The sequence below is a fragment of the Meleagris gallopavo genome, chromosome 3 (assembly GCF_905368555.1).
Source record: "Meleagris gallopavo chromosome 3, MGAL_WU_HG_1.1, whole genome shotgun sequence".
Taxonomy (NCBI): Eukaryota; Metazoa; Chordata; class Aves; order Galliformes; family Phasianidae; genus Meleagris; species Meleagris gallopavo.
Genome location: NC_139406.1, coordinates 93,580,959 through 93,601,883, shown reverse-complemented (window position 1 = coordinate 93,601,883; position 20,925 = coordinate 93,580,959). Strand labels below are relative to the sequence as shown.

General features: G+C 53.1%; 1 protein-coding gene across 4 annotated transcripts in view; it reads right to left on the bottom strand.

Annotated features, from left to right (window-relative positions):
- Positions 1-20,925, bottom strand: part of ARHGAP39 (Rho GTPase activating protein 39) — an 88,640-nt gene that overhangs the window by 1,481 nt on the left and 66,234 nt on the right. For 3 of the 4 annotated variants that reach the window (XM_085221792.1, XM_085221790.1, XM_085221789.1), the window contains exons 4-8: positions 15,596-16,958; positions 12,702-13,263; positions 7,156-7,248; positions 4,630-4,703; positions 1,835-2,034 (exon numbers count right to left, since the gene is read on the bottom strand). In XM_085221792.1, coding sequence (XP_085077918.1) covers positions 1,835-2,034; positions 4,630-4,703; positions 7,156-7,248; positions 12,702-13,263; positions 15,596-16,958 — 2,292 coding nt within the window. Of the gene's footprint in view, positions 1-1,834; positions 2,035-4,629; positions 4,704-7,155; positions 7,249-8,752; positions 9,750-12,701; positions 13,264-15,595; positions 16,959-20,925 lie in introns of those variants that run through there. The other variant, XM_085221793.1, reaches the window with a different exon arrangement.

Here is a 20,925-nt window from a genome sequence, read left to right as displayed (position 1 = left end):
TGCTGATGGCTCACGGCACCCCGTGACGGGGCTGGTGGCACCTCAGGAGGGGACAACCCCAACACGAACGCCAACCGACCATGGACACGAATGTGACCATGGATACCAACATGACCATGGACGCCAATGTGACCACAGATCCCAACGTGACCACGTTCCCCAGTACCACCAAGAACCCCAACGTGACCATGGATCCCCAACGTGACCACAAACCCCAACGCGATCACAGATCCCAACGTGGTCATGAACCCCAAAATGACCAGGAATCCCAACATGACCACGGATCCCAAAATACTACAGATCCCAATGTGACCACGGACACCAATATGACTCCGTGGTTCCTGACATGACCACAGATCCTACCATGACCAGAAGCCCCAACGTGACCATGGACCCAAACAAGACCCCATGGCCGTGGTTCTCAGCATGAGCGCAGATCCCACCAAGGAAAGTGACCACGAACCCCAGCGTGACCACAGATCCCACCATGACCATGAACCCCAAAATGACCCCATGGTCGTGGCCGTGGTTCTCGACATGAGCACAGATCCCACCACGACCGCGGACCCAAACAAGACCCCATGGCCATGATTCTCTACATGACCACACACCCCAACATGACCACGAACCCCACCAGGATCCCATGGTTATGGCCATGGTTCTTGACATGACCACAGATCCCACCATGACCATAAACCCCAAAATGACCCCATGGTTATGGCCATGGTTCTTGACATGACCACAGATCCCACCATGACCATGAACCCCAAGATGACCCCATGGTCGTGGCCGTGGTTCTTGACATGACCACAGATCCCACCATGACCATAAACCCCAAGATGACCCCATGGTCGTGGCCGTGGTTCTTGACATGACCACAGATCCCACCATGACCATAAACCCCAAAATGACCCCATGGTCGTGGCCGTGGTTCTTGACATGACCACAGATCCCACCATGACCATAAACCCCAAGATGACCCCATGGTCGTGGCCGTGGTTCTTGACATGACCACAGATCCCACCATGACCATAAACCCCAAGATGACCCCATGGTCGTGGCCGTGGTTCTTGACATGACCACAGATCCCACCATGACCATAAACCCCAAAATGACCCCATGGTCGTGGCCGTGGTTCTTGACATGACCACAGATCCCACCATGACCATAAACCCCAAGATGACCCCATGGTCGTGGCCGTGGTTCTTGACATGACCACAGATCCCAGCACGACCATGGACCCAAACAGTGGCCATGATTCTCTACATGACCACGAATCCCACCATGACCAGGAACCCTAACATGACCACGCATCCCACCATGACCATGAACCCCAAAATGACCCCATGGTCGTGGCCGTGGTTCTTGACATGACCACAGATCCCACCACGACCAGAAGCCCCAAATTGACCATGGACCAAAACAAGACCCCCTGGCCGTGGTTCTCAGCATGAGCACAGATCCCACCAAGATCATGGATCCCAACATTACCATGAGCCCCAAAATGACCAGAAACCTGAAAGTGACCACGAACACCAACGTGACCACAGATCCCACCATGATTATAGACCCCAACGTGACCACAGATCCCACCATGGCCATAAATCCCAACGTGACCACGGAACCAAACAAGACTCCACGGTCATGGTCATGGTTCTTACATGACCACGGATCCCACCATGACCACAGACCCCACCATGACCACGGTGGGCATCACGTAAAGCTTTCCTTCCACCGATGAAAAATGTCTCCACGATGCTGGAGCTGCTCCTGCTCCCCGGGGCAGGAAAAAAGAAGCCACGGGATGGGGTGGTGATGGCACCACGGGGTTTACCTGAAGATTCCTTCTGTTTGATCCCCGTTGAGTGCCAACACCTCCTCGGAGAGGCGCGTTTGCACCCAGGGCAGCTGCCGGTCAGGATAGCGCTCCTTCTGCATGGCGATGATGTCCTGCAAGGAGCTCCCAAACATGGAAGGATTGAAGACGGCGTTCTTGGCGTGGCGGATCTCCTCGATGTTGGGCTTCTTCAGGCCCTGAGGGAGGCAGAGAGGTGGTCCTGAAGTCACTGTCTTCATGTGGGGCACTTTGATGGCAGATGTGGGATAGAGAAGGGGGGAGTCCTGCTCATCATGATGGGATGCAGAAGAGAAGATGGATGTATAGGATGTAAACGTGGTGGGATGGAGAGGATACGAGCATGATGGGATGCAGAAGAGAAGATGGATGTATAGGATGTAAACGTGGTGGGATGGAGAGGATACGAGCATGATGGGATGCAGAAAGGATGGATTTGGAGGACGTGGGTGTAGGATGCAGAAGGGATGGATGAGGAAGATGTGAGCATGGTGGGATGGAGAGGACATGAGCACGGTGGGATGCAGAAGGGATGGATGCAGAGGACGTGAGCGTGGTGGGACACAGAAGGGATGGACGTGGGGGACGTGAGCGTGGTGGGACACAGCAGGGATGGACCTGGAGGATGTGAGTGTGGTGGGACACAGCAGGGATGGACGTGGAGGACGTGAGCGTGGTGGGACACAGCAGGGATGGACGTGGAGGACGTGAGCGTGGTGGGACACAGAAGGGATGGACGTGGAGGACGTGAGCGTGGTGGGACACAGAAGGGATGGACGTGGAGGACGTGAGCGTGGTGGGACACAGAAGGGATGGACGTGGAGGACGTGAGCGTGGTGGGACACAGAAGGGATGGACGGGGAGGACGTGAGCGTGGTGGGACACAGCAGGGATGGACGTGGAGGACGTGAGAGTGGTGGGACACAGAAGGGATGGACGTGGAGGACGTGAGCGTGGTGGGACACAGCAGGGATGGACCTGGAGGATGTGAGCGTGGTGGGACACAGCAGGGATGGACGTGGAGGACGTGAGCGTGGTGGGACACAGCAGGGATGGACGTGGAGGACGTGAGCGTGGTGGGACACAGCAGGGATGGACTGGGAGGACGTGAGCGTGGTGGGACACAGCAGGGATGGACGTGGAGGACGTGAGCGTGGTGGGACACAGAAGGGATGGACGTGGAGGACATGAGCGTGGTGGGACACAGCAGGGATGGACGTGGGGGACGTGAGCGTGGTGGGACACAGCAGGGATGGACGGGGAGGACGTGAGCGTGGTGGGACACAGCAGGGATGGACGGGGAGGACGTGAGCGTGGTGGGACACAGCAGGGATGGACCTGGAGGACGTGAGTGTGGTGGGACACAGCAGGGTTGGACGGGGAGGACGTGAGCGTGGTGGGACACAGCAGGGATGGACGTGGGGGACGTGAGCGTGGTGGGACACAGCAGGGATGGACGTGGAGGACGTGAGCGTGGTGGGACACAGCAGGGATGGACGTGGGGGACGTGAGCGTGGTGGGACACAGAAGGGATGGACGGGGAGGACGTGAGCGTGGTGGGACACAGCAGGGTTGGACGTGGAGGACGTGAGCGTGGTGGGACACAGAAGAGATGGACGGGGAGGACGTGAGCGTGGTGGGACACAGCAGGGATGGACGGGGAGGACATGAGCGTGGTGGGACACAGCAGGGTTGGACGTGGAGGACGTGAGCGTGGTGGGACACAGAAGGGATGGACGGGGAGGACGTGAGCGTGGTGGGACACAGCAGGGATGGACGGGGAGGACGTGAGCGTGGTGGGACACAGAAGGGATGGACGGGGAGGACGTGAGCGTGGTGGGACACAGCAGGGATGGACGGGGAGGACGTGAGCGTGGTGGGACACAGCAGGGATGGATGGAGAGGACGTGAGCGTGGTGGGACACAGCAGGGATGGACGTGGAGGACGTGAGCGTGGTGGGACACAGCAGGGATGGACGTGGGGGACGTGAGCGTGGTGGGACACAGCAGGGATGGACGTGGAGGACGTGAGCGTGGTGGGACACAGCAGGGATGGACGGGGAGGACGTGAGCGTGGTGGGACACAGCAGGGATGGACGTGGGGGACGTGAGCGTGGTGGGACACAGAAGGGATGGACGGGGAGGACGTGAGCGTGGTGGGACACAGCAGGGATGGACGTGGAGGACGTGAGCGTGGTGGGACACAGAAGGGATGGACGGGAGGACGTGAGCGTGGTGGGACACAGCAGGGATGGACGTGGAGGACGTGAGCGTGGTGGGACACAGCAGGGATGGACGTGGGGGACGTGAGCGTGGTGGGACACAGAAGGGATGGACGTGGGGGACGTGAGCGTGGTGGGACACAGCAGGGTTGGACGTGGAGGATGTGAGCGTGGTGGGACACAGCAGGGTTGGACGTGGGGGACGTGAGCGTGGTGGGACACAGAAGGGATGGACGTGGGGGACGTGAGCGTGGTGGGACACAGCAGGGTTGGACGTGGAGGATGTGAGCGTGGTGGGACATAGCAGGGTTGGACGTGGGGGACGTGAGCGTGGTGGGACACAGAAGGGATGGACGTGGGGGACGTGAGCGTGGTGGGACACAGCAGGGTTGGACGTGGAGGATGTGAGCGTGGTGGGACACAGCAGGGATGGACGGGGAGGACGTGAGCGTGGTGGGACACAGCAGGGATGGACGTGGGGGACGTGAGCGTGGTGGGACACAGCAGGGTTGGACGTGGAGGGCACGGTGGGACGCAGGTGGCCACGCATACCTTCTTGGCTCCAGTGAGGGCTGCCTTCTGCAGCTTGTTGTAGCAGTACTTGGCATACGTGCTGATGGCCACCCCTGGAAGACAGAGTGCAGCGTGGTCAGGAGGGCTCTGAGGGGCTGCGGGGTGGGAGGACCCTCCGTGGGGGCGTCCCCTGCCCATCCTGGGTGTCACCAGCAGTGGTGGCTCTACGGCGGTGCCACCTCTGCACTCTCCCTTCAATTCACAGCGATGCAGACGTGGAGCAATGGGAAAGGATGGCCCCACTTTGGGGACATCCCTGGTGCTCCTCGTCCGGGACAGAAATTTCAGTTCCATACAGCTCTGAAAATCTGGATCCATCTGTTTCCACCCCCACCCGTGATCCCCATCGATTGGAGGAGTCCTGGCAGTGCGTGGGGATGCAAACTCAGAGCCCCAAACTTTCCCTGATCCAGGAGAAAAATAAATGGGATCCTTCCAAACCATCCAGGAAGGGGGGTAGGGAAGAAGGAAAAGTGACAACCAACTCTGGGAACTCAGCACCAGACCCGACGCCTCAGTGGGCACTAATTAGTGAGCTTTTAACGAGGGGCCGAATACGGATGGATGCTCTGCAGTGTCCCCAGCTCTCAGGCCTGGGGACTGAAGTGAGGATCAGCACAGATGAGGATGGGGGAAGCGCTGTGCTGCCTCCTCTGGGCAAAACCCGTTCATTTCTTTCAAGTTTTTAATGTTTGGCTATTATTTGATTTGATTTTATTTATTTTACATGCCGTTTATTATTTTATGCGTCGTTTATAATCCTTTATAGCGTTTCCTTATTTTAGAGATCACGGATTATTTTATGGGTCGTTTATTATCGTGTGCACCTTTTATTATTTCAGAGTCCATTTATTGCTGTAGATGTCATTTATTATTGTGTGGGGTTATTTATTAGTTGATTTTTTAAAATATTTTTTAATGATTTGTAATGATAGTTTAAAGGCTTTATTCTATATTAGTGCAAAGCAGGAAGCAAAGTGGGGGCTCTGCACTGAGGGCCACGGCTCCGTCCCCTCTGCATTCACCACATTAGGATCACAGAATCATTAAGCATGGAAATGATCCTTAAGATCATCAGTCTCAATTAAGATAATCAGTCGGTCGAGTCCAGCCTTCTATTCCGATCACCAGTTGATCAACCGTCAATGAAAATTACGAATTGATCAGCAAGTCCAGCTATCAGTGAAGATCTATTCATTATCGAGTGCAACCGTCAACGAAGAGCACTAATTGATCTTCAAGTCCAACTGACAATTAAGACCATCAGTTGATCAACCACTGACGAAGATCATCAACTGGGCATCAACTGTCAATTAAGATCACCAACAGGTCATCAAGTCCAACCGTCAATTAAGATCAACAGTCATTGAAAATCATCAATTAATTATCAAGTCTGTCAGTGAAGAGGACTAATAGATCATCAAGTGCAACCATTATGAAGATCACTGATTAATTAATCATCAATCAAGATCATCGGTCGGTCATCAAGTCCGACCATCAATTAAGATCATCAGTTGATCAGTGATCAGTGGAGACAGCCAACTGTCAAGAAGTCCAACCATCAATTAAGATAATCAACTGATCAGTGATTAATGGAGGTTGCCAACCAGTTATGAAGTCCAACCATCAATTAAAACCATCAACTGATCAATGATCAATGAAGATCATCACCTATTCATTATCAAGTCCAACTGCCGCTGAAGATCATCAACTGATCATCAAGTCCAGCTGTCAATTAAGATCTCAGTTGATCAGTAATTAATGGAGATTGACAACTGTTCATGAAGTCCAACCATCAGTTAAGATGATCAACTGATCAATGATGAATGAAGATCGTCAATTGGCCATCAATTCCAACTGTTAATTAAGACAATCTGTTGATCAACTGTCAATGAAGATCACCTGTTGGTCATCAAGTCCAACCATCAAAGATCACTAATTGATCTTCAAATCCAACCGTCAATGAAGACCACTAATTAATCAAGCCCAGCTATCAGTAAAGATCGTCAACGCATCAAATGTCAATTAAGATCCTCAATCAAGTCCAAGCATCAAGGAAGATCACTAACTGATCCCTGACCGATCACCCACCAATGAAGACCATCAGTTGATCGTCAAGTCCAACCGTCAATTAAAACCATCAGCTGGTCAGTGATTAATGGAGACCGCCAACTGGTCGTGAAACCCAACCATCAATTAAGATCATCGGTTGATCAGCCCTCAATGAAGATCATAATTAATGATCTAGGCTGACTGTCACTGACGATCCCTTCTCCTTATCGTGTCCGACTGCCACCGATGAGCGCTAATTGAATCTGAACGCCAGTCAGCCATCAGCAGGCGGCGCCCGCTGCCCACCACCTCCGACCCCAATTAAGAGAGCCGGTTAATTAGCCGCAGCCCTCTGAGCAGAGCCCTGGGAGACGGGAGCAGGAGAGAGCCGGGAAGCAGCAGCGATTCTATGGGGCCGGAGAGGGCCCGAAGCGAGCGGTGGCACTGCCCTACCATCGTGCTCCTCGGGGTGGGGCTTGGGTTTCTTTCTCAATTTGGGTTTCTTCTTTGTGTTCCTTTCCAGGAGCTCTCTAATGTGCCGTGTCACTGGGAAACAAACAAAGCCATGAGGGGCGGAGGGGTGGGATGGGAATGGAATGGGATTGGAGCGGGTTTGGGATGGGAATGGAACGGGATTGGGATGGGATGGAACAGAATGGAACAGGATTGGGGTGGGGAATGGAAAGGGATTTGGGATGGGAATGGAACAGGATTGGGATGGGATGGAACAGAACAGAATGGAATTGGGATGGGGAAGTGAGTGGGATGGGGAATGGAATGGGATTGGAGAGGGTTTGGGATGGGAATGGAACGGGATTGGGATGGGATGGAACAGAATGGAACAGGATTGGGGTGGGGAATGGAGAGGGATTTGGGATGGGATTGGATGGAATGGAATGGGATGGGGAATGGAGTGAGATTGGGATGGGATAGGATGGAATGGAATGGGATGGGGAATGAAGTGGGATTGGGATGGGATGGAACAGAACAGAAGGGAATTGGGATGGGGAAGTGAGTGGGATGGGGAATGGAATGGGATTGCGATGGGATGGAATGGGATAGGGAATGGAGTGGGGTAGGGAATGGAGTGGGATTGGGACGGGATGGGACAGAACAGAACAGGATTGGGATGGGGAATGGAGTGGGATTGGGATAGGGAATGGAGTGGGATTGGAATGGGATGGGATGGGATGGGATTGGATGGAATGGAATGGGATGGGGAATGGAGTGGGATTGGGATGGGATGGGATTGGGATGGGATGGAACAGAACAGAACAGGATTGGGATGGGGAATGGAGCGGGATTGGGACAGGATAGAACAGAATGTAATGGGATCGGGATGGGAATGGAGCAGGAACAGGACGGGAACAGAATGGGATCAAACAGAATGGGATGGGAACAGAATGGGAACGGAATGGGGTCAAAATGGGGACAGAACGGGATTGGAATGGGAACGGAATGGGAACAGAATGGGAATAGAAGGGGATCAGAACAGGAATGGAGCAGAATTGGAGTGGGATCAAACAGAATGGAACGGGATCAGGGTGGGAATGAAACGGGGCAGGATTGGAATGGGAATAGAATGGGATCAGAATGGGAATGGAATGGAACAGGAATGGGATAAGAGTGGAATGGGAACAGAATGGGATCGGAATGGGAACAGAACAGGAATGGAGTGAGAACAGAACAGGAACAGAAGGGGATTGGAATGGGAATGGAATGGGAATGGAATGGGATTGGAACGGGATTGGAATGGGAATGGAATGGGAATGGAATGGGAACGGAATGGGATTGGAATGGGATTGGAATGGGAATGGAATGGGAGTGGAATGGGAACGGAATGGGATTGGAATGGGATTGGAATGGGAACGGAATGGGATTGGAATGGGAACGGAATAAGAAGAGAACGGGATCAGAATGGGAATGGAATGAGAATGGAATGGAATTGGAATGGGAATGGAATGGGAATGGAATGGGATTGGAATGGGATTGGAATGGGATTGGAATGGGAGTGGAATGGGAATGGAATGGGATTGGAACAGGATTGGAATGGGAACGGAATGGGATTGGAATGGGAACGGAATAAGAAGAGAACGGGATCAGAATGGGAATGGAATGGGAATGGAATTGGATTGGAATGGGATTGGAATGGAAATGGAATGGGAATGGAATGGGAACAGAATAAGAAGAGAATGGGATCAGAATGGGAATGGAATGGGAATGGAATGGGAATGGAACAGGACGAGAGGAGAGGGAGAGGGGTGGGAGAAGGGAAGGATGGAAAAAGAAAATGGAAGTGGAGGGAACAGAACATAAGGTAAGAAATGAGTAGCATGAAAAATGAATGCGGTTAAAAAACAAAGGGAAGAAATAAAAATGAAATAACATAAAAAAATGAAAGACACGAAATAAAAAATGAAAAAAAAAAGAAAAAAATGGAATATAAATGACATAAAACAAATATAAAAATAATTTAAAATAATATAAAAATGAACAGAAGAAATGAAAAAATAAAATTGACATAATATAATCTGAAAAATAATATAATAAAAATGAATAGAAGAGCTATAAATAAATAAGTAAAAAAAAGAATAAATTAAAAACAAATAAATGAAATTTAAATGAATTAAAAATGGAATAAAAGTGGAATAAAATGGCATAAAATAATTAATATAAAATTAATAGTATGAAATAAATAATAAAAAGTAATATAAAAATAATAGAAGAAATTAAAAAATGAAAAAAGAAATAAAATTGGCAAAAAAGCCTCATCTAAAATAATATATTAAAATGAATAGAAGAGCTGAAAAATAAATGAAAAATAAATAAAATACAGGAATCAATCAAAAATAAAGAAGTTGGAATGAATTAAAAATGGAATAAAAGTGGAATGAAAATGACATAAAATGAAATAAATAAAATAGAAGTAACATAAAATGAACAGAGCAGATAAAAAAGAGCTAAAAATGATCCCAAAACAGTGAAAGTAGAAACGAAATAGAAACAAAGAAAATAAAAGTGGGGGAAAAAATGACAAAACTGAAACACTGAAACGACATAAAAGCGGAATGGAAATAGCATAAAAAGAAATAAAAATAACAGAAATCAATAACCTAAATAAATAAACAGCCTAAAAACCAAACAACCTAAAAAATAGATAACATAAAAACTGAATAAATTAAAAATTGGGGAAAAAAAGAAAATAAGCAAAAATGACATCAGAATGGAAAATAATAACAAAAAGAAATAAGATGAAAAACGAAACAAAACAAAACAAAAGCCAACAACCCAAACAACTGAAAGGGACACAACCGAAACCAACGCATGGTACAACGGGACGGACGGAACCAAACCAACGTGGTGGTGGTGGGGTGCTGGTGGTGGGTTTTGGGTTGGTGGTGGTGGTGGGTTGGTGGTGGTGGCGATGGTTTTTTGAGTTGTTGGTGGTGATTTTTGGGTTGTCGTCGATGGGGGATGGTGGTGGTTGTGTTGGGGGCGGTGGGTTTTGGGTTGTTGGTGGTTGGTTTTGGGTTTGTGGTGGTGGTGTTGGTTTTGGGGTTGGTGGTGGTGGGTTTTGGATCAGTGGTGGTGGTGGTTTTTGGGTTGTTGTTGTTGGTGGTGGTGGTGATTTTTGGGTTGTTGTTGGTGGTGATAGTGGGTTTTGGGTTGGTGGTGGTGTTGGTTTTTGGGTTGTTGCTGGTTTTTTGTTGGTGGTGGGTTTTGGGTTGGTGGTGGTGGTGTTGGCTTTGGGGTTGGTGGTGGTGGGTTTTGGATCAGTGGTGGTGGTGATTTTTGGGTTGTTGGTGGTGGGTTTTGGGTTGCTGGTGGTGGTGTTGGCTTTGGGGTTGGTGGTGGTGGGTTTCGGATCAGTGGTGGTGATTTTTGGGTTGTTGTTGTTGGTGGTGGTGGTGGTGATTTTTGGGTTGTTGGTGGTGGTGATAGTGGGTTTTGGGTTGGTGGCAGTGTCGGTTTTCAGGTTGTTGGTTTTTGGGTTGTTGTTGGTGGTGGTGATTTTTGGGTTGCTGGTGGTGGTGTTGGCTTTGGGGTTGGTGGTGGTGTTGGTTTTTGGGTTGTTGCTGGTTTTTGGGTTGTTGGTGGTGGTGGGTTTTGGGTTGTTGGTGGTGGTGTTGGTTTTGGGGTTGGTGGTGGTGGGTTTTGGAACAGTGGTGGTGGTGATTTTTGGGTTGCTGGTTGTGGTGGTGGGTTTTGGGTTGGTGGTGTTGTTGGTTTTTGGGTTGTTGGTTTGTTGGTTGGTGGTGATGGTGGTGATTTTTGGGCTGTTGGTGGTGGTTGTTGGTGGTGGTGATGGGTTTTGGGTTGGTTGGTGGTGGTGGTATTTTTTGGGTTGTTGTTGGTTTTTGGGCTGTTGGTGGTGGTGATTTTTGGGCTGTTGGTGGTGGTGGTGGTGATTTTTGGGTTGTTCGTGGTGGTGGGTTTTAGGTTGGTGGCGGTGTTGGGTTTTAGGTTGTTGTTGGTTTTTGGGTTGTTGTTGGTTTTTGGGTTGTTGGTGGTTTTTGCTTTGATTGTGGCGGTGGTTTTCAGATTGGTGGTGGTGGTGGTGATTTTTGGGTGGTTGTTGTTGGTTTTTAGGTTGGTGGTGGTGGTGGGTTTTGGGTCAGTGGTGGTGGTGATTTTTGGGTTGTTGTTGGTGGTTTTTGGATCAGTGATGGTGGTGTTGGTCGTGATTTTGGGGTTGTTGTTGGTGGTGGTTTTTGGGTTGGTGATGTTTTTGGGGTTGTTGTTGGTGGTGTTGGTGGACTAGCTGGTGGTGGTGATGGTTTTCGGGTTGGTGGTTTTTGGGTGGGTGATGGTGGTGGTTTTTGGGTTGGTGGTGGTGGTGGTTTTTGGATCAGTGTTGGTGGTGGTGGTGATTTTTGGGTTGTTGGTGGTTTTTGGGTTGTTGGTGGTGATTTTTGGGTTGTTGGTGGTTTTTGGGTTGCTGTTGGTGGTTTTGGGTGGGTGGTGGTGCTGTTGGTAGGGGTGGTTTTTGGGTTGTTGTTGGTGGTGGTTTTTGGGTTGGTGGTGGTGTCAATGGTGGTTTTTGGGTTGTTGTTGGTGGTGGTGATGGTTTTCGGATCAGTGGTGTTGGTGGTGGGGCTTTTTGAGTCGGAGGTGGTGGTGGTAGCGGTGGTGGACAGTGGCATAGGGACAAAACGAGATGGTGGTACCTCTGCTGCGGGGAGCTGGGGGTCTGTGGGGTCCCGTGGTTTTGGGGGAAGGTTGTCTCCAGTTGGGCATGGCCACCAGGTCACCATGGCACGTCTCACAGCCACCGGGTCACTGTGGTGTAAGGCTGCGAGGCCAGAAGGGGCACAAGGCCACCAGGGGACCGTGCCATTACGTCTCCAGGCCACCACGGCACTGGGGCACAAGGTCACAAGGCCACCAAGGAACCAGGCTGCAAGAAGACCGGGTCACCAGGGCGCAAAGCCACCAGAGGACCAGGACACCAGGGCACAAAGCCACCAGTGGACCAGGCCACAAGGTCACCAGGGGACCAGGCCACCAGCACACAACGCCATCAGCAAACCAGGCTGCCAGGCTACCGGACCGCAAGGCCACCAGGGATCTCCTGGGGATCTTCAGCCCTGCTTGGCCACGGGGCAGAGTGTCCCTGGGTGTCCCTGTCAGAGCGGGGACGTTGGACCAGATAGACCCTGAGATGCCACGAACCTCCATCCCTCTAAGATGCTGTGACCCCACTGGGCACCACCCACGAGGAGAGGCAATGGTGGACCTCCAAGATGTGGTCATCTCAGACCCCAATTTACAGAGCAGGGGATGCAAAATTGGACCACGAGGTCACCCCAAAACCGAGCCGGCCCCGTAAGCGGAGGCGTCCACGTTCATCTCATGCTGTGTAATGGGGTTGGTGCCACCTCACAGCCTCCAGGCACACAACCGAGGACACAACGTGCGTGAAGGGCCAAGAAACCAAAACCGGGTTGCGACAGCGGCAGGTGGGGCCCAAAAGCCACCAGCACTGAGATCCCTCTTACCTTTGGTGTCATTCACCGGATCCATGTGCCTGTAAATATATCCTTCGAGATAGGAATGGAATTTGGGAGTGGGTGGGAAAAAGGCCAAACAAATGGCCATGAGCTCCCAGCCGCGCGCCAGGCTCTCGTATCGGAAGTTCTCGGTGGTCTGCCGGCACAGCTGGATGTAGAGCTCATCCCTCAGGCCCTGCATGCTCCACCCTTTGGTGGCGATCTCCAAGGCCACGTTGAGTTGGTCCGTCTTGGCTCGCCGGTCGCCCATGTACATCTGGATGAGCTTGAAGATCTCACACGCCTCCTTCTTGACGTTGCGGTCGTTGGTCATGATCATGGGCTTCTTGATGGACTCGCTGCTCCACGCTAACATGTTGGCTATGGACACCTTTCGGCGGAAGAGCCCCTGCGTGTGCTTGTTGAAGTGCTTGGAGGCCCAGTTCTCAATGTCCGTCTCCGAGGAGGGTTTGCGGAGGTTGAAGGTGGGGAAGACGCAACTGGCGCTGGGCATCATGTTCCTGGTCTGCCGGCTGCTCTCAAACTGGGCGCAGGCACCGAGGTCCTCAGACTGAGGGCACAGAGAGGAGAGCGTGGTTAGGGATGAGAGGAGGAAGTAGGGTGGAAGGGGGCTTAGGATGGAGGAGGTCATAAGGCGGAGGAGGTCATCACGCAGAGGAGATCACAGGGTGGAGGAGGTCATAGGGTGCAGGACATCATAGGGTGGAGGAGGTCATAGGGTGCAGGAGGTCATAGGGTGGAGGAGGTTGGAGGATGGAGGGGTCATAAGGTGGACGAGGTCATAGGATGGAGGAGGTCATAAGGCGGAGGAGGTCATCAGACAGAGGAGATCACAGGGTGGGGGAGATCATAGGGTGCAGGACATCATTGGGTGGAGGTGGTCATAGGGTGGAGGTGGTCATAGGGTGGAGGTGGTCATAGGGTAAAGGAGGTTGGAGGATGGAGGGGTCATAAGGTGGACGAGGTCATAGGATGGAGGAGGTCATAAGACGGAGGAGGTCATCAGATAGACGAGATCACAGGGTGGAGGAGATCATAGGGTGCAGGAGGTCATAGGGTGGAGGAGGTTATAGGGTAGAGGAGGTTGGAGGATGGAGGGGTCATAGGGTGGAGGATGTCATAGGATAGAGGAGGTCACCAGACGTAGGAGATCACAGGGTGGAGAAGATCACAGGGTGCAGGAGATCATAGGGTGCAGGAGATCATAGGGTGGAGGAGGTCATAGGGTGGAGGAGGTTGGAGGATGGAGAAGGTCATAGGATGGAGGGGTCATAGGGTGGATGAGGTCATAGGATGGAGGAGGTCATCAGATGGAGGAGGTCATTGAATGGAGGAGGTCATAGGAGAGAGGAGGTCATAGGATGGAGAAGATCATTGGATGATGAAGCTTATAGGGTGGAGGAAGTCATAGGGTGGAGGAGGTCATAGGGTGGAGGAGCTCATCAGACAGAGGAGATCATTGGGTGCAGAAGATCATAGGGTGGAGGAGGTCAAAGGGTGGAGGAGGTCATACGATGGAGAAGGTTATAGGGTGGAGGAGGTCATAGGGTGGAGGGGGTCATAGGGTGGACGAGGTCATAAGATGGAGGAGGTCATCAGATGGAGGAGGTCCTAGGAGAGAGGAGGTCATAGGATGGAGAAGGTTATAGGGTGGAGGAGATCCTAAAATGGAGAAAGTCACAGGATGGAGGAGGTCATCAGATGGAGGAGGTCCTAGGAGAGAGGAGGTCATAGGATGGAGAAGGACATTGGATGAAGAAGGTTATAGGGTGGAGGAAGTCATAGGGTGGAGGAGGTCATAGGGTGGAGGAGGTCATTAGATAGAGAAGGTCATAAAATGGAGAAGATAATGGAGGTTATAAAATGGAGGTGGTCATAAAATGGAGAAGGTGACAGAATGGAGAAGGTCACAGGATGGGGAGAGTGAAAGGCTGGAGAAAGTCACAGGATGGAGAATGACCCCCAAATACTGGGGACATTCCCAAACACCATGGACACCCCCAAATGTTGGAGACAACCCCAAATACCAGTGGTGTTCCCATATGCTGGAAATGTTGGGGGACATACCCAACCACGGAGGATGTTTCCAAACAACCAGGGACACCCCCAAACACCAAGGACACCCCTAAAATTTGGGGACAACCCTAAATTCCAAGGGTGTTCCAAATGCTGGAGACGCTCCCAAGCACTCAGGTTCTCCCCAACCATAAGGGACACCCCAAACACTTGGAGACACCCCCAAACAACAGGGACACCTCCAACCACCAGGAACACCCCAAACACTTGGAGACACCCCCAACCAATAGGGACACCTCCAACCACCAGGAACACCCCAAACACTTGGAGACACCCCCAACCAATAGGGACACCCCTAAAATCCAAGGACTGCCCCAAACACAAGGTAAATTCCCAAACGCTCAGGGTCACCCCAAACACTTGGGGACATCTCCAACCACCAGGGACAACCCCAAACCCCAAGGACTCCCCCAGACACCTGGAGACACCCCAAACACTTGTGGACATCCCCAACCACCAGGGACACCCCAAACTCTTGAGGACAGCCCCAAACACCAGGGACACCCCAAACACTTGTGGACATCCCCAACCACCAGGGACACCCCAAACTCTTGAGGACAGCCCCAACCACCAGGGACACCCCAAACTCTTGAGGACAGCCCCAAACACCAGGCGCACCCCAAACGCTTGGAGACATCCCCAAAATCCAGGGACACCCCAAACGCTTGTGGACATCCCCAGCCAACAGGGACACTCCTAAAACCCAAGGACACCCCCAAGGACACCAGGGACATTCCCAAACGCTCCAGGGCCACCCCTGAACCCCGAGGACACCCCCAGAACACCGGGACCGCCCCCCTCATTACCTGCGACGGATGCAGGTAGGGCTCGGGGGACGCCAGGTTGGTCTGCACCGAGACGCTCTTCTCCAGCAGGATCTGAGGGAAACCCAGCTTCTCAAAGGTGTTCCTCTTCCAGTGCTTGCTGTCCTGCTGCGCCAGCGCCTCGTCCTCGCTGAAGGCGCGCACCACGGGGCCCGGCATGGGCAGCGGCAGAGCCCCGTCGCTCTCGTAGCCCGATCCGTCCTTTTGGGAATCCCAACTGCTGCGCTGCTTCATGTGATAGTGGGCTTGCTGGGCCTCCCAGGCCAGGCGTGCCTGCGCCAGGAAGGGCTCAGCGAAGCCCCTCGCCGCTTCCCCCTCTGCTTCCACCGCTTTGCTCTCCGCTCGGTTGAGCTGGGCGCGTGCGGATCCGCAGCGCTCCTCCTCCGCCCCGTCCCGCTCCCCTTCCGCCGACGGAGTGTTGGGTTCGTGGTGGGGCAGCGAAGGCTTTCGGCTCTTCCTCTTCCTGTTGGAGGGCGAGTAGCCGGTGGAGGACATGGTGTCCTGCTGGCTGGACCACGACATGGAGTCGTCGGGGCAGAAGTCGGCCGCCTCCATGCTGCTGTAGTCGCCGGATTTGAGGTCCGCGCGCTGCTCGCGGAGGAGGCACGGGCTGTGCTGCAGCGAGTAGGAACCCCCGATGGGGTTGGGGGAGTATTTGTGGCGCGGCCCTGATTTCATCTTGGGGCTGGAGCCCGACTGCTCCACGTAGACCAGCTGGCGGACGTACTCCTTGCCCGCCGGGCTGTATTCCAGGCTCATGAAGCGATCGGGGCACTTCTGCTTGGTGAGCACCAGCTGCTGGTAGGGCGAGTTGGAGCCTTGCTTGGGTGACTGGAGGAAGGGGTGAGGCTTCCGGATGGGCGATTTCTGGGGGGAGGCGGCTTTGTAGCCCCCGCCGGCCTCGTACTGCATGTCCACGGGGGGTTCGTCGTAGATGGGCGCTTGGTACTCCATGGGGGGCTCCTCGTAGAGCGGCGGCTCGTAGGCGTAGCGCGGCGATGAGGGCTGCGATTCGCTCGACGCTTTGCGGTGGTGTTGGCTCTGCAGCGGGGAGCAGAAGGAATCGCCCCGACCCAGCAGAGGCGAGCAGCTCCCAGCCAGCTCAGCCCTCTTCAGGTAGGGTGAAGGTTTCCTCTCCGGGAAGAAGACGGAGTTGTCGGCGTCGGGGGCGAAGCTCTGCAGGTTGGGGGATTGCTGACCCCCCGAGGGGCGGCGGGAGCGCGCGGATGGAGCGGCGTCGGGGCCGAAGCCGTTGCCCTGGTGCAGCAGGAAGCTGGGCTCACGGTCCGTCACCTTGATCAGCATCCGCTCCTTGGTGCCGGCGTTCCAGCGCAGCGAGGACGTCCTGCGGGTAGAAGGGTAGGAGGGGGTGAGGATGACCCCAAAGGAGCCTTTGGGGGCATGGGGATCGGCGGGGGTTGGGGTGTCTTCCTGGAGATCTCCAACCCCGCCAGTTGTGGGACAGCAGGAACACCCAACCGCGTCCGATTTGTGATTGTGGGTGAGCTCCGCCGTCCAATGGGGACAAGCAATGGGGTGGGTGTCCATTCGGGGAAAGTTGGGTTGGATACTGGGGAAAATTTGTTCTCCAAAGGAGCAGTGATGCACTCCATGGGCTGCGCGGGATCGTGAAGAGGTCACCATCCCTGGAGGGGCTCAAGAACCGTAGAGATGCGTCACGTGGGGTCAGCAGGCATGGTGGGGTGGGCAGGGGCTGGGTTTGGGGATCTCGGAGGTCTTCTCCAACCCTATCGATTCTCCCACTCAGCACAGGTTGAACCCCTCCTCTGCATCCCAGCATCTCCTCCTCCCTCTCCCCAGATCCTCACCTCCACCACTCGGCTGTTGACTCCTTCGTCCCTCCCCATTCCCATCCCTTCGGTCACTACCGACCCAACAATTCCCATCAAAACATCACACAAAGGGCCGGAGGAGGCACTCAACGTGAAGACGCCCCCAAGAGGACCAACGCTGCCCAAACTCGACAACACGGAGCGCTTCGATGACCCCTGGGAGTGCCACCTCCACCCAAAGCATTGGGGCATCTTCAGGCAGCGCCAAAGCACAGCCCCGACGTGCTGCAAACACCCGAATCCCACATTCTGAGCGGAGGAATCGTTTCCCCTTGAACCGCAATCACAGCTACAAGATGGCCAAGCGGGTGAATCCTGCAGCATTTTTAGGACCAGGACCTCTGGATCTCGAAGATCCTTCCAGTTCTGTGCCTTCATCCCAATGCTCCTGCCAACTCCACACTCTTCATCCCAATGATCAGCTTCCAACACGCTGAGAAACCTTCAAGATTTGAGAAGAGGAGCAAGAAGAGCCTTGTAGAAGGGGCATCGGGGGAAGGGGCTTCACACAACATCCACCGTGGATCCAGCGCCTTTCTGGGTTGCACCACCATTGCCTCGAGGGTTGAAATCTCTACTAAAGGTGCAACTTGCAGCAGGAAAACCTGGGGGACAAGGTTCATTGATGCTATGGGGTGCCACCACGGTGATACAGTGACTTGTGCCCAACACGTGCAGCTCTACGGGGCTCCGTTGGCCATGGGTTTCTTCTCCCCAAAGGTAGGGACTCCCATTTTTCCAATGTGACTACAATTTCTCCAGTGTGACCCCAACGCTTCCAGTGCCACCCCAGTTTCACCAACACAACCCTGTTCCTTCCAACGCAACCACAGTTTGTCTAACGGAACACCAATTTTTTCATCATAACCCACATTTCTCCAAATAAAGCCCAGTTTCTCTACTGCAATCCCAAATTCTTCAACACAACCCCAGTTTTTTTTCCCTGTGACCCCAATTTATCTCATACAACCCCAACACAACCGGTGGGGCAAAACCCCAGTTTCCCTAATACAACCCCAATTTTTCCAACATGACAACCCCCATTTTTCCAATAGAACACCATTTTTTTCCAGTGCAATCTCAATTTCTCCAGCATAACTCCAGTTTCTTAGCGTGACTCCAATTTCAAGTAACCCCAGTTTTTCCAATACAAACCCAGTTTCTCCAGTGCAACTCCAATTTCTCTAGTAAAGCCCCAGTTTTTCCAATGCAACCCCAATTTCTCTAATAAAGCCCCAGTTTTTCCAATGCAACCTCAATTTCTCTAATAAAGCCCCAGTTTTTCCAATGCAGCCCCAATTCCTCCAACACAACACCAATTTTTCCAACACGAGTCCAATTTCTCCTGTTCAATCCCACCTCTTTCAATGTGACCCCAGTTTTTCCATGACCCCAACTTTCCCAACGCGATCCCAGTTTTTTCAACACGACCCCAACCGTTCCAACACATCCCCCATTTTTCCAACATCCCTCACCAGCCATGCCCCCACCGCATCGCTCTGCCCCGCGCTCATCTTCACCTTCCTCCCCCACGGCTTTTCCCATCCCTTTAGGATTCCCATCCCGTGCCAAACCACCCTGGAACACACCACCAAGAGAGAGGGACATTGGGATGCCCATCCCTGTGCCAAGCATCCCAGGAACCCACCTGGATTGTTCCAGGCTCCTGGCAACGTGCCCGGCACCAGAAAAGTCACCGGAAAACCGCGTGCTTTGCTAATTGATATCGAAATGGATCCGTGGGGAGATGGCCTGAAATACCCATTTCAAGGCTTTGCTGCGCTCTGGTTGCGATTCTGCCGTTCCCAAGGATTTGTTAATGCAGAATTATAAATATCCCGGGGCTGCAGGCTTTGGTTCAGGGGTCCTCTGGTGCTCCTCTGCACTCAACATCGTTGCTCTCCACCTGAAATTTCGCTGATGATGTGACCAAAGGATGCACGGAGGGACAGAATTCACCACATCAAAATCAAAACGGGACAATGTCAGCCGTGGGTGAAGCCCAGATCACTTTTCTTGACCACACTTTTAGTCTCAGAGCTGCAAAAATCCACAAAACACCAGGTTTCTACGCCAGGTATTTATTGCTGGTTGGCTTCTTGTCTCCTCAAAAGGCTGCTCCCAGGGCACTCCCTCCAATTAGCAGCAGCAGCAAACGAAGCAGAGAAAACCAAGACAAAAGGGGGACAAGCAAGAGGGGAGGGAAACAACAAGCCTTCCTGTTTTTGATGAAAATCTTCTGTTTTCCAGGTGAAACAGCAGCGGCTTCTGAACGTTCTGCTGAGTGGAGCGTTGGGTGGAGGTTGGCTCCGCAGCCCAACCCGGCGTTGAGGACAAGAAATCCATCAGGAAAAGGATTCTGTGGGCTCCAGGGAATGAGAAAACGCTGCGATGAGCTCACAGGGCTCCCTGGGGCTGTGGTCCCCCCCAGATGGGTGACGAATCCCATCGCCGTCTGCAACCCAAATGCTACCAAAGGAAGAGAGGATTTATTTTCCACGGTTCCATGGTTTCTTTTGTTGTTCTGTGTTCCTTTTTTTATGAGAGGGAGGAGAGAAGAAGTGCGCTGCAAGACCAGCAGTGACATTTCCTCCAACAGCAGAGCAGCAGGAGGTCGGCTTAATCATGGCGAGCATGGCAAGCAGTTCCTGCAATGGTGATTTCCAGCTCCCGGCCATTTCCTGAGGACTGCAGGAAGGCTGAGCCCTGGATCCCACAAGCCTGGGTGCTGAGTTTTGGGGTGAGCTTGGATTGCATGGGGTCACGTCCATCCAGGAGCTGCGTGAGGCTGGAGCTTCTGGTGGTGACCACAGAGAGGAGCTTTTGGCCATGGAGCCAACCTAAACCCAGCGTGCCCCAGCTTGGGTGCGGTGGCTCGGTGCTACCTGTGGCCGCCACATCTTGACACCTATGGCCACCACATCCTGCCACTCATGGCCGTCAAATTCTGTGATTAATGGCCAACTGATCCCAAGAACCGAAGCCACAAGATCCTGTCACCCATGGTGACCAGATTCTGCCATCCATGGCCAGCAGATCCCGACATCAGCAGCCACCAGATCCTGCTACCCATGGCCACCAGATTCTGCCACTGGTAGCCACCACATCCTGCCTCTCATGGCCATCCAATTCTGTGATTCAAGGCCACCAGATCCTGCTACCCATGGCCACCAGGTTCTGCCATCTACGGCCACCAGATTCTGCCACCATCAGCCAAAAGATCCTATCACCCATGGCCACCAGATTCTGGCATTCGTGGCCACCAGATCCTGCCACCAGCAGCCACCAGATCCTGCCATCCATGGCCACCAGATTCTGGCGGGCAGCAGAGATGAGATTGAAGTCCTCGTCCTGGTGTCCTGGTCCCTCACCTCAGCCCCATGGTGCTACAAGGGTCCCAGAGCTGCTCCTTCGTGGGCACTGGTGGAAATGAAACCCGTTCCTCACGTCCACGTGAAG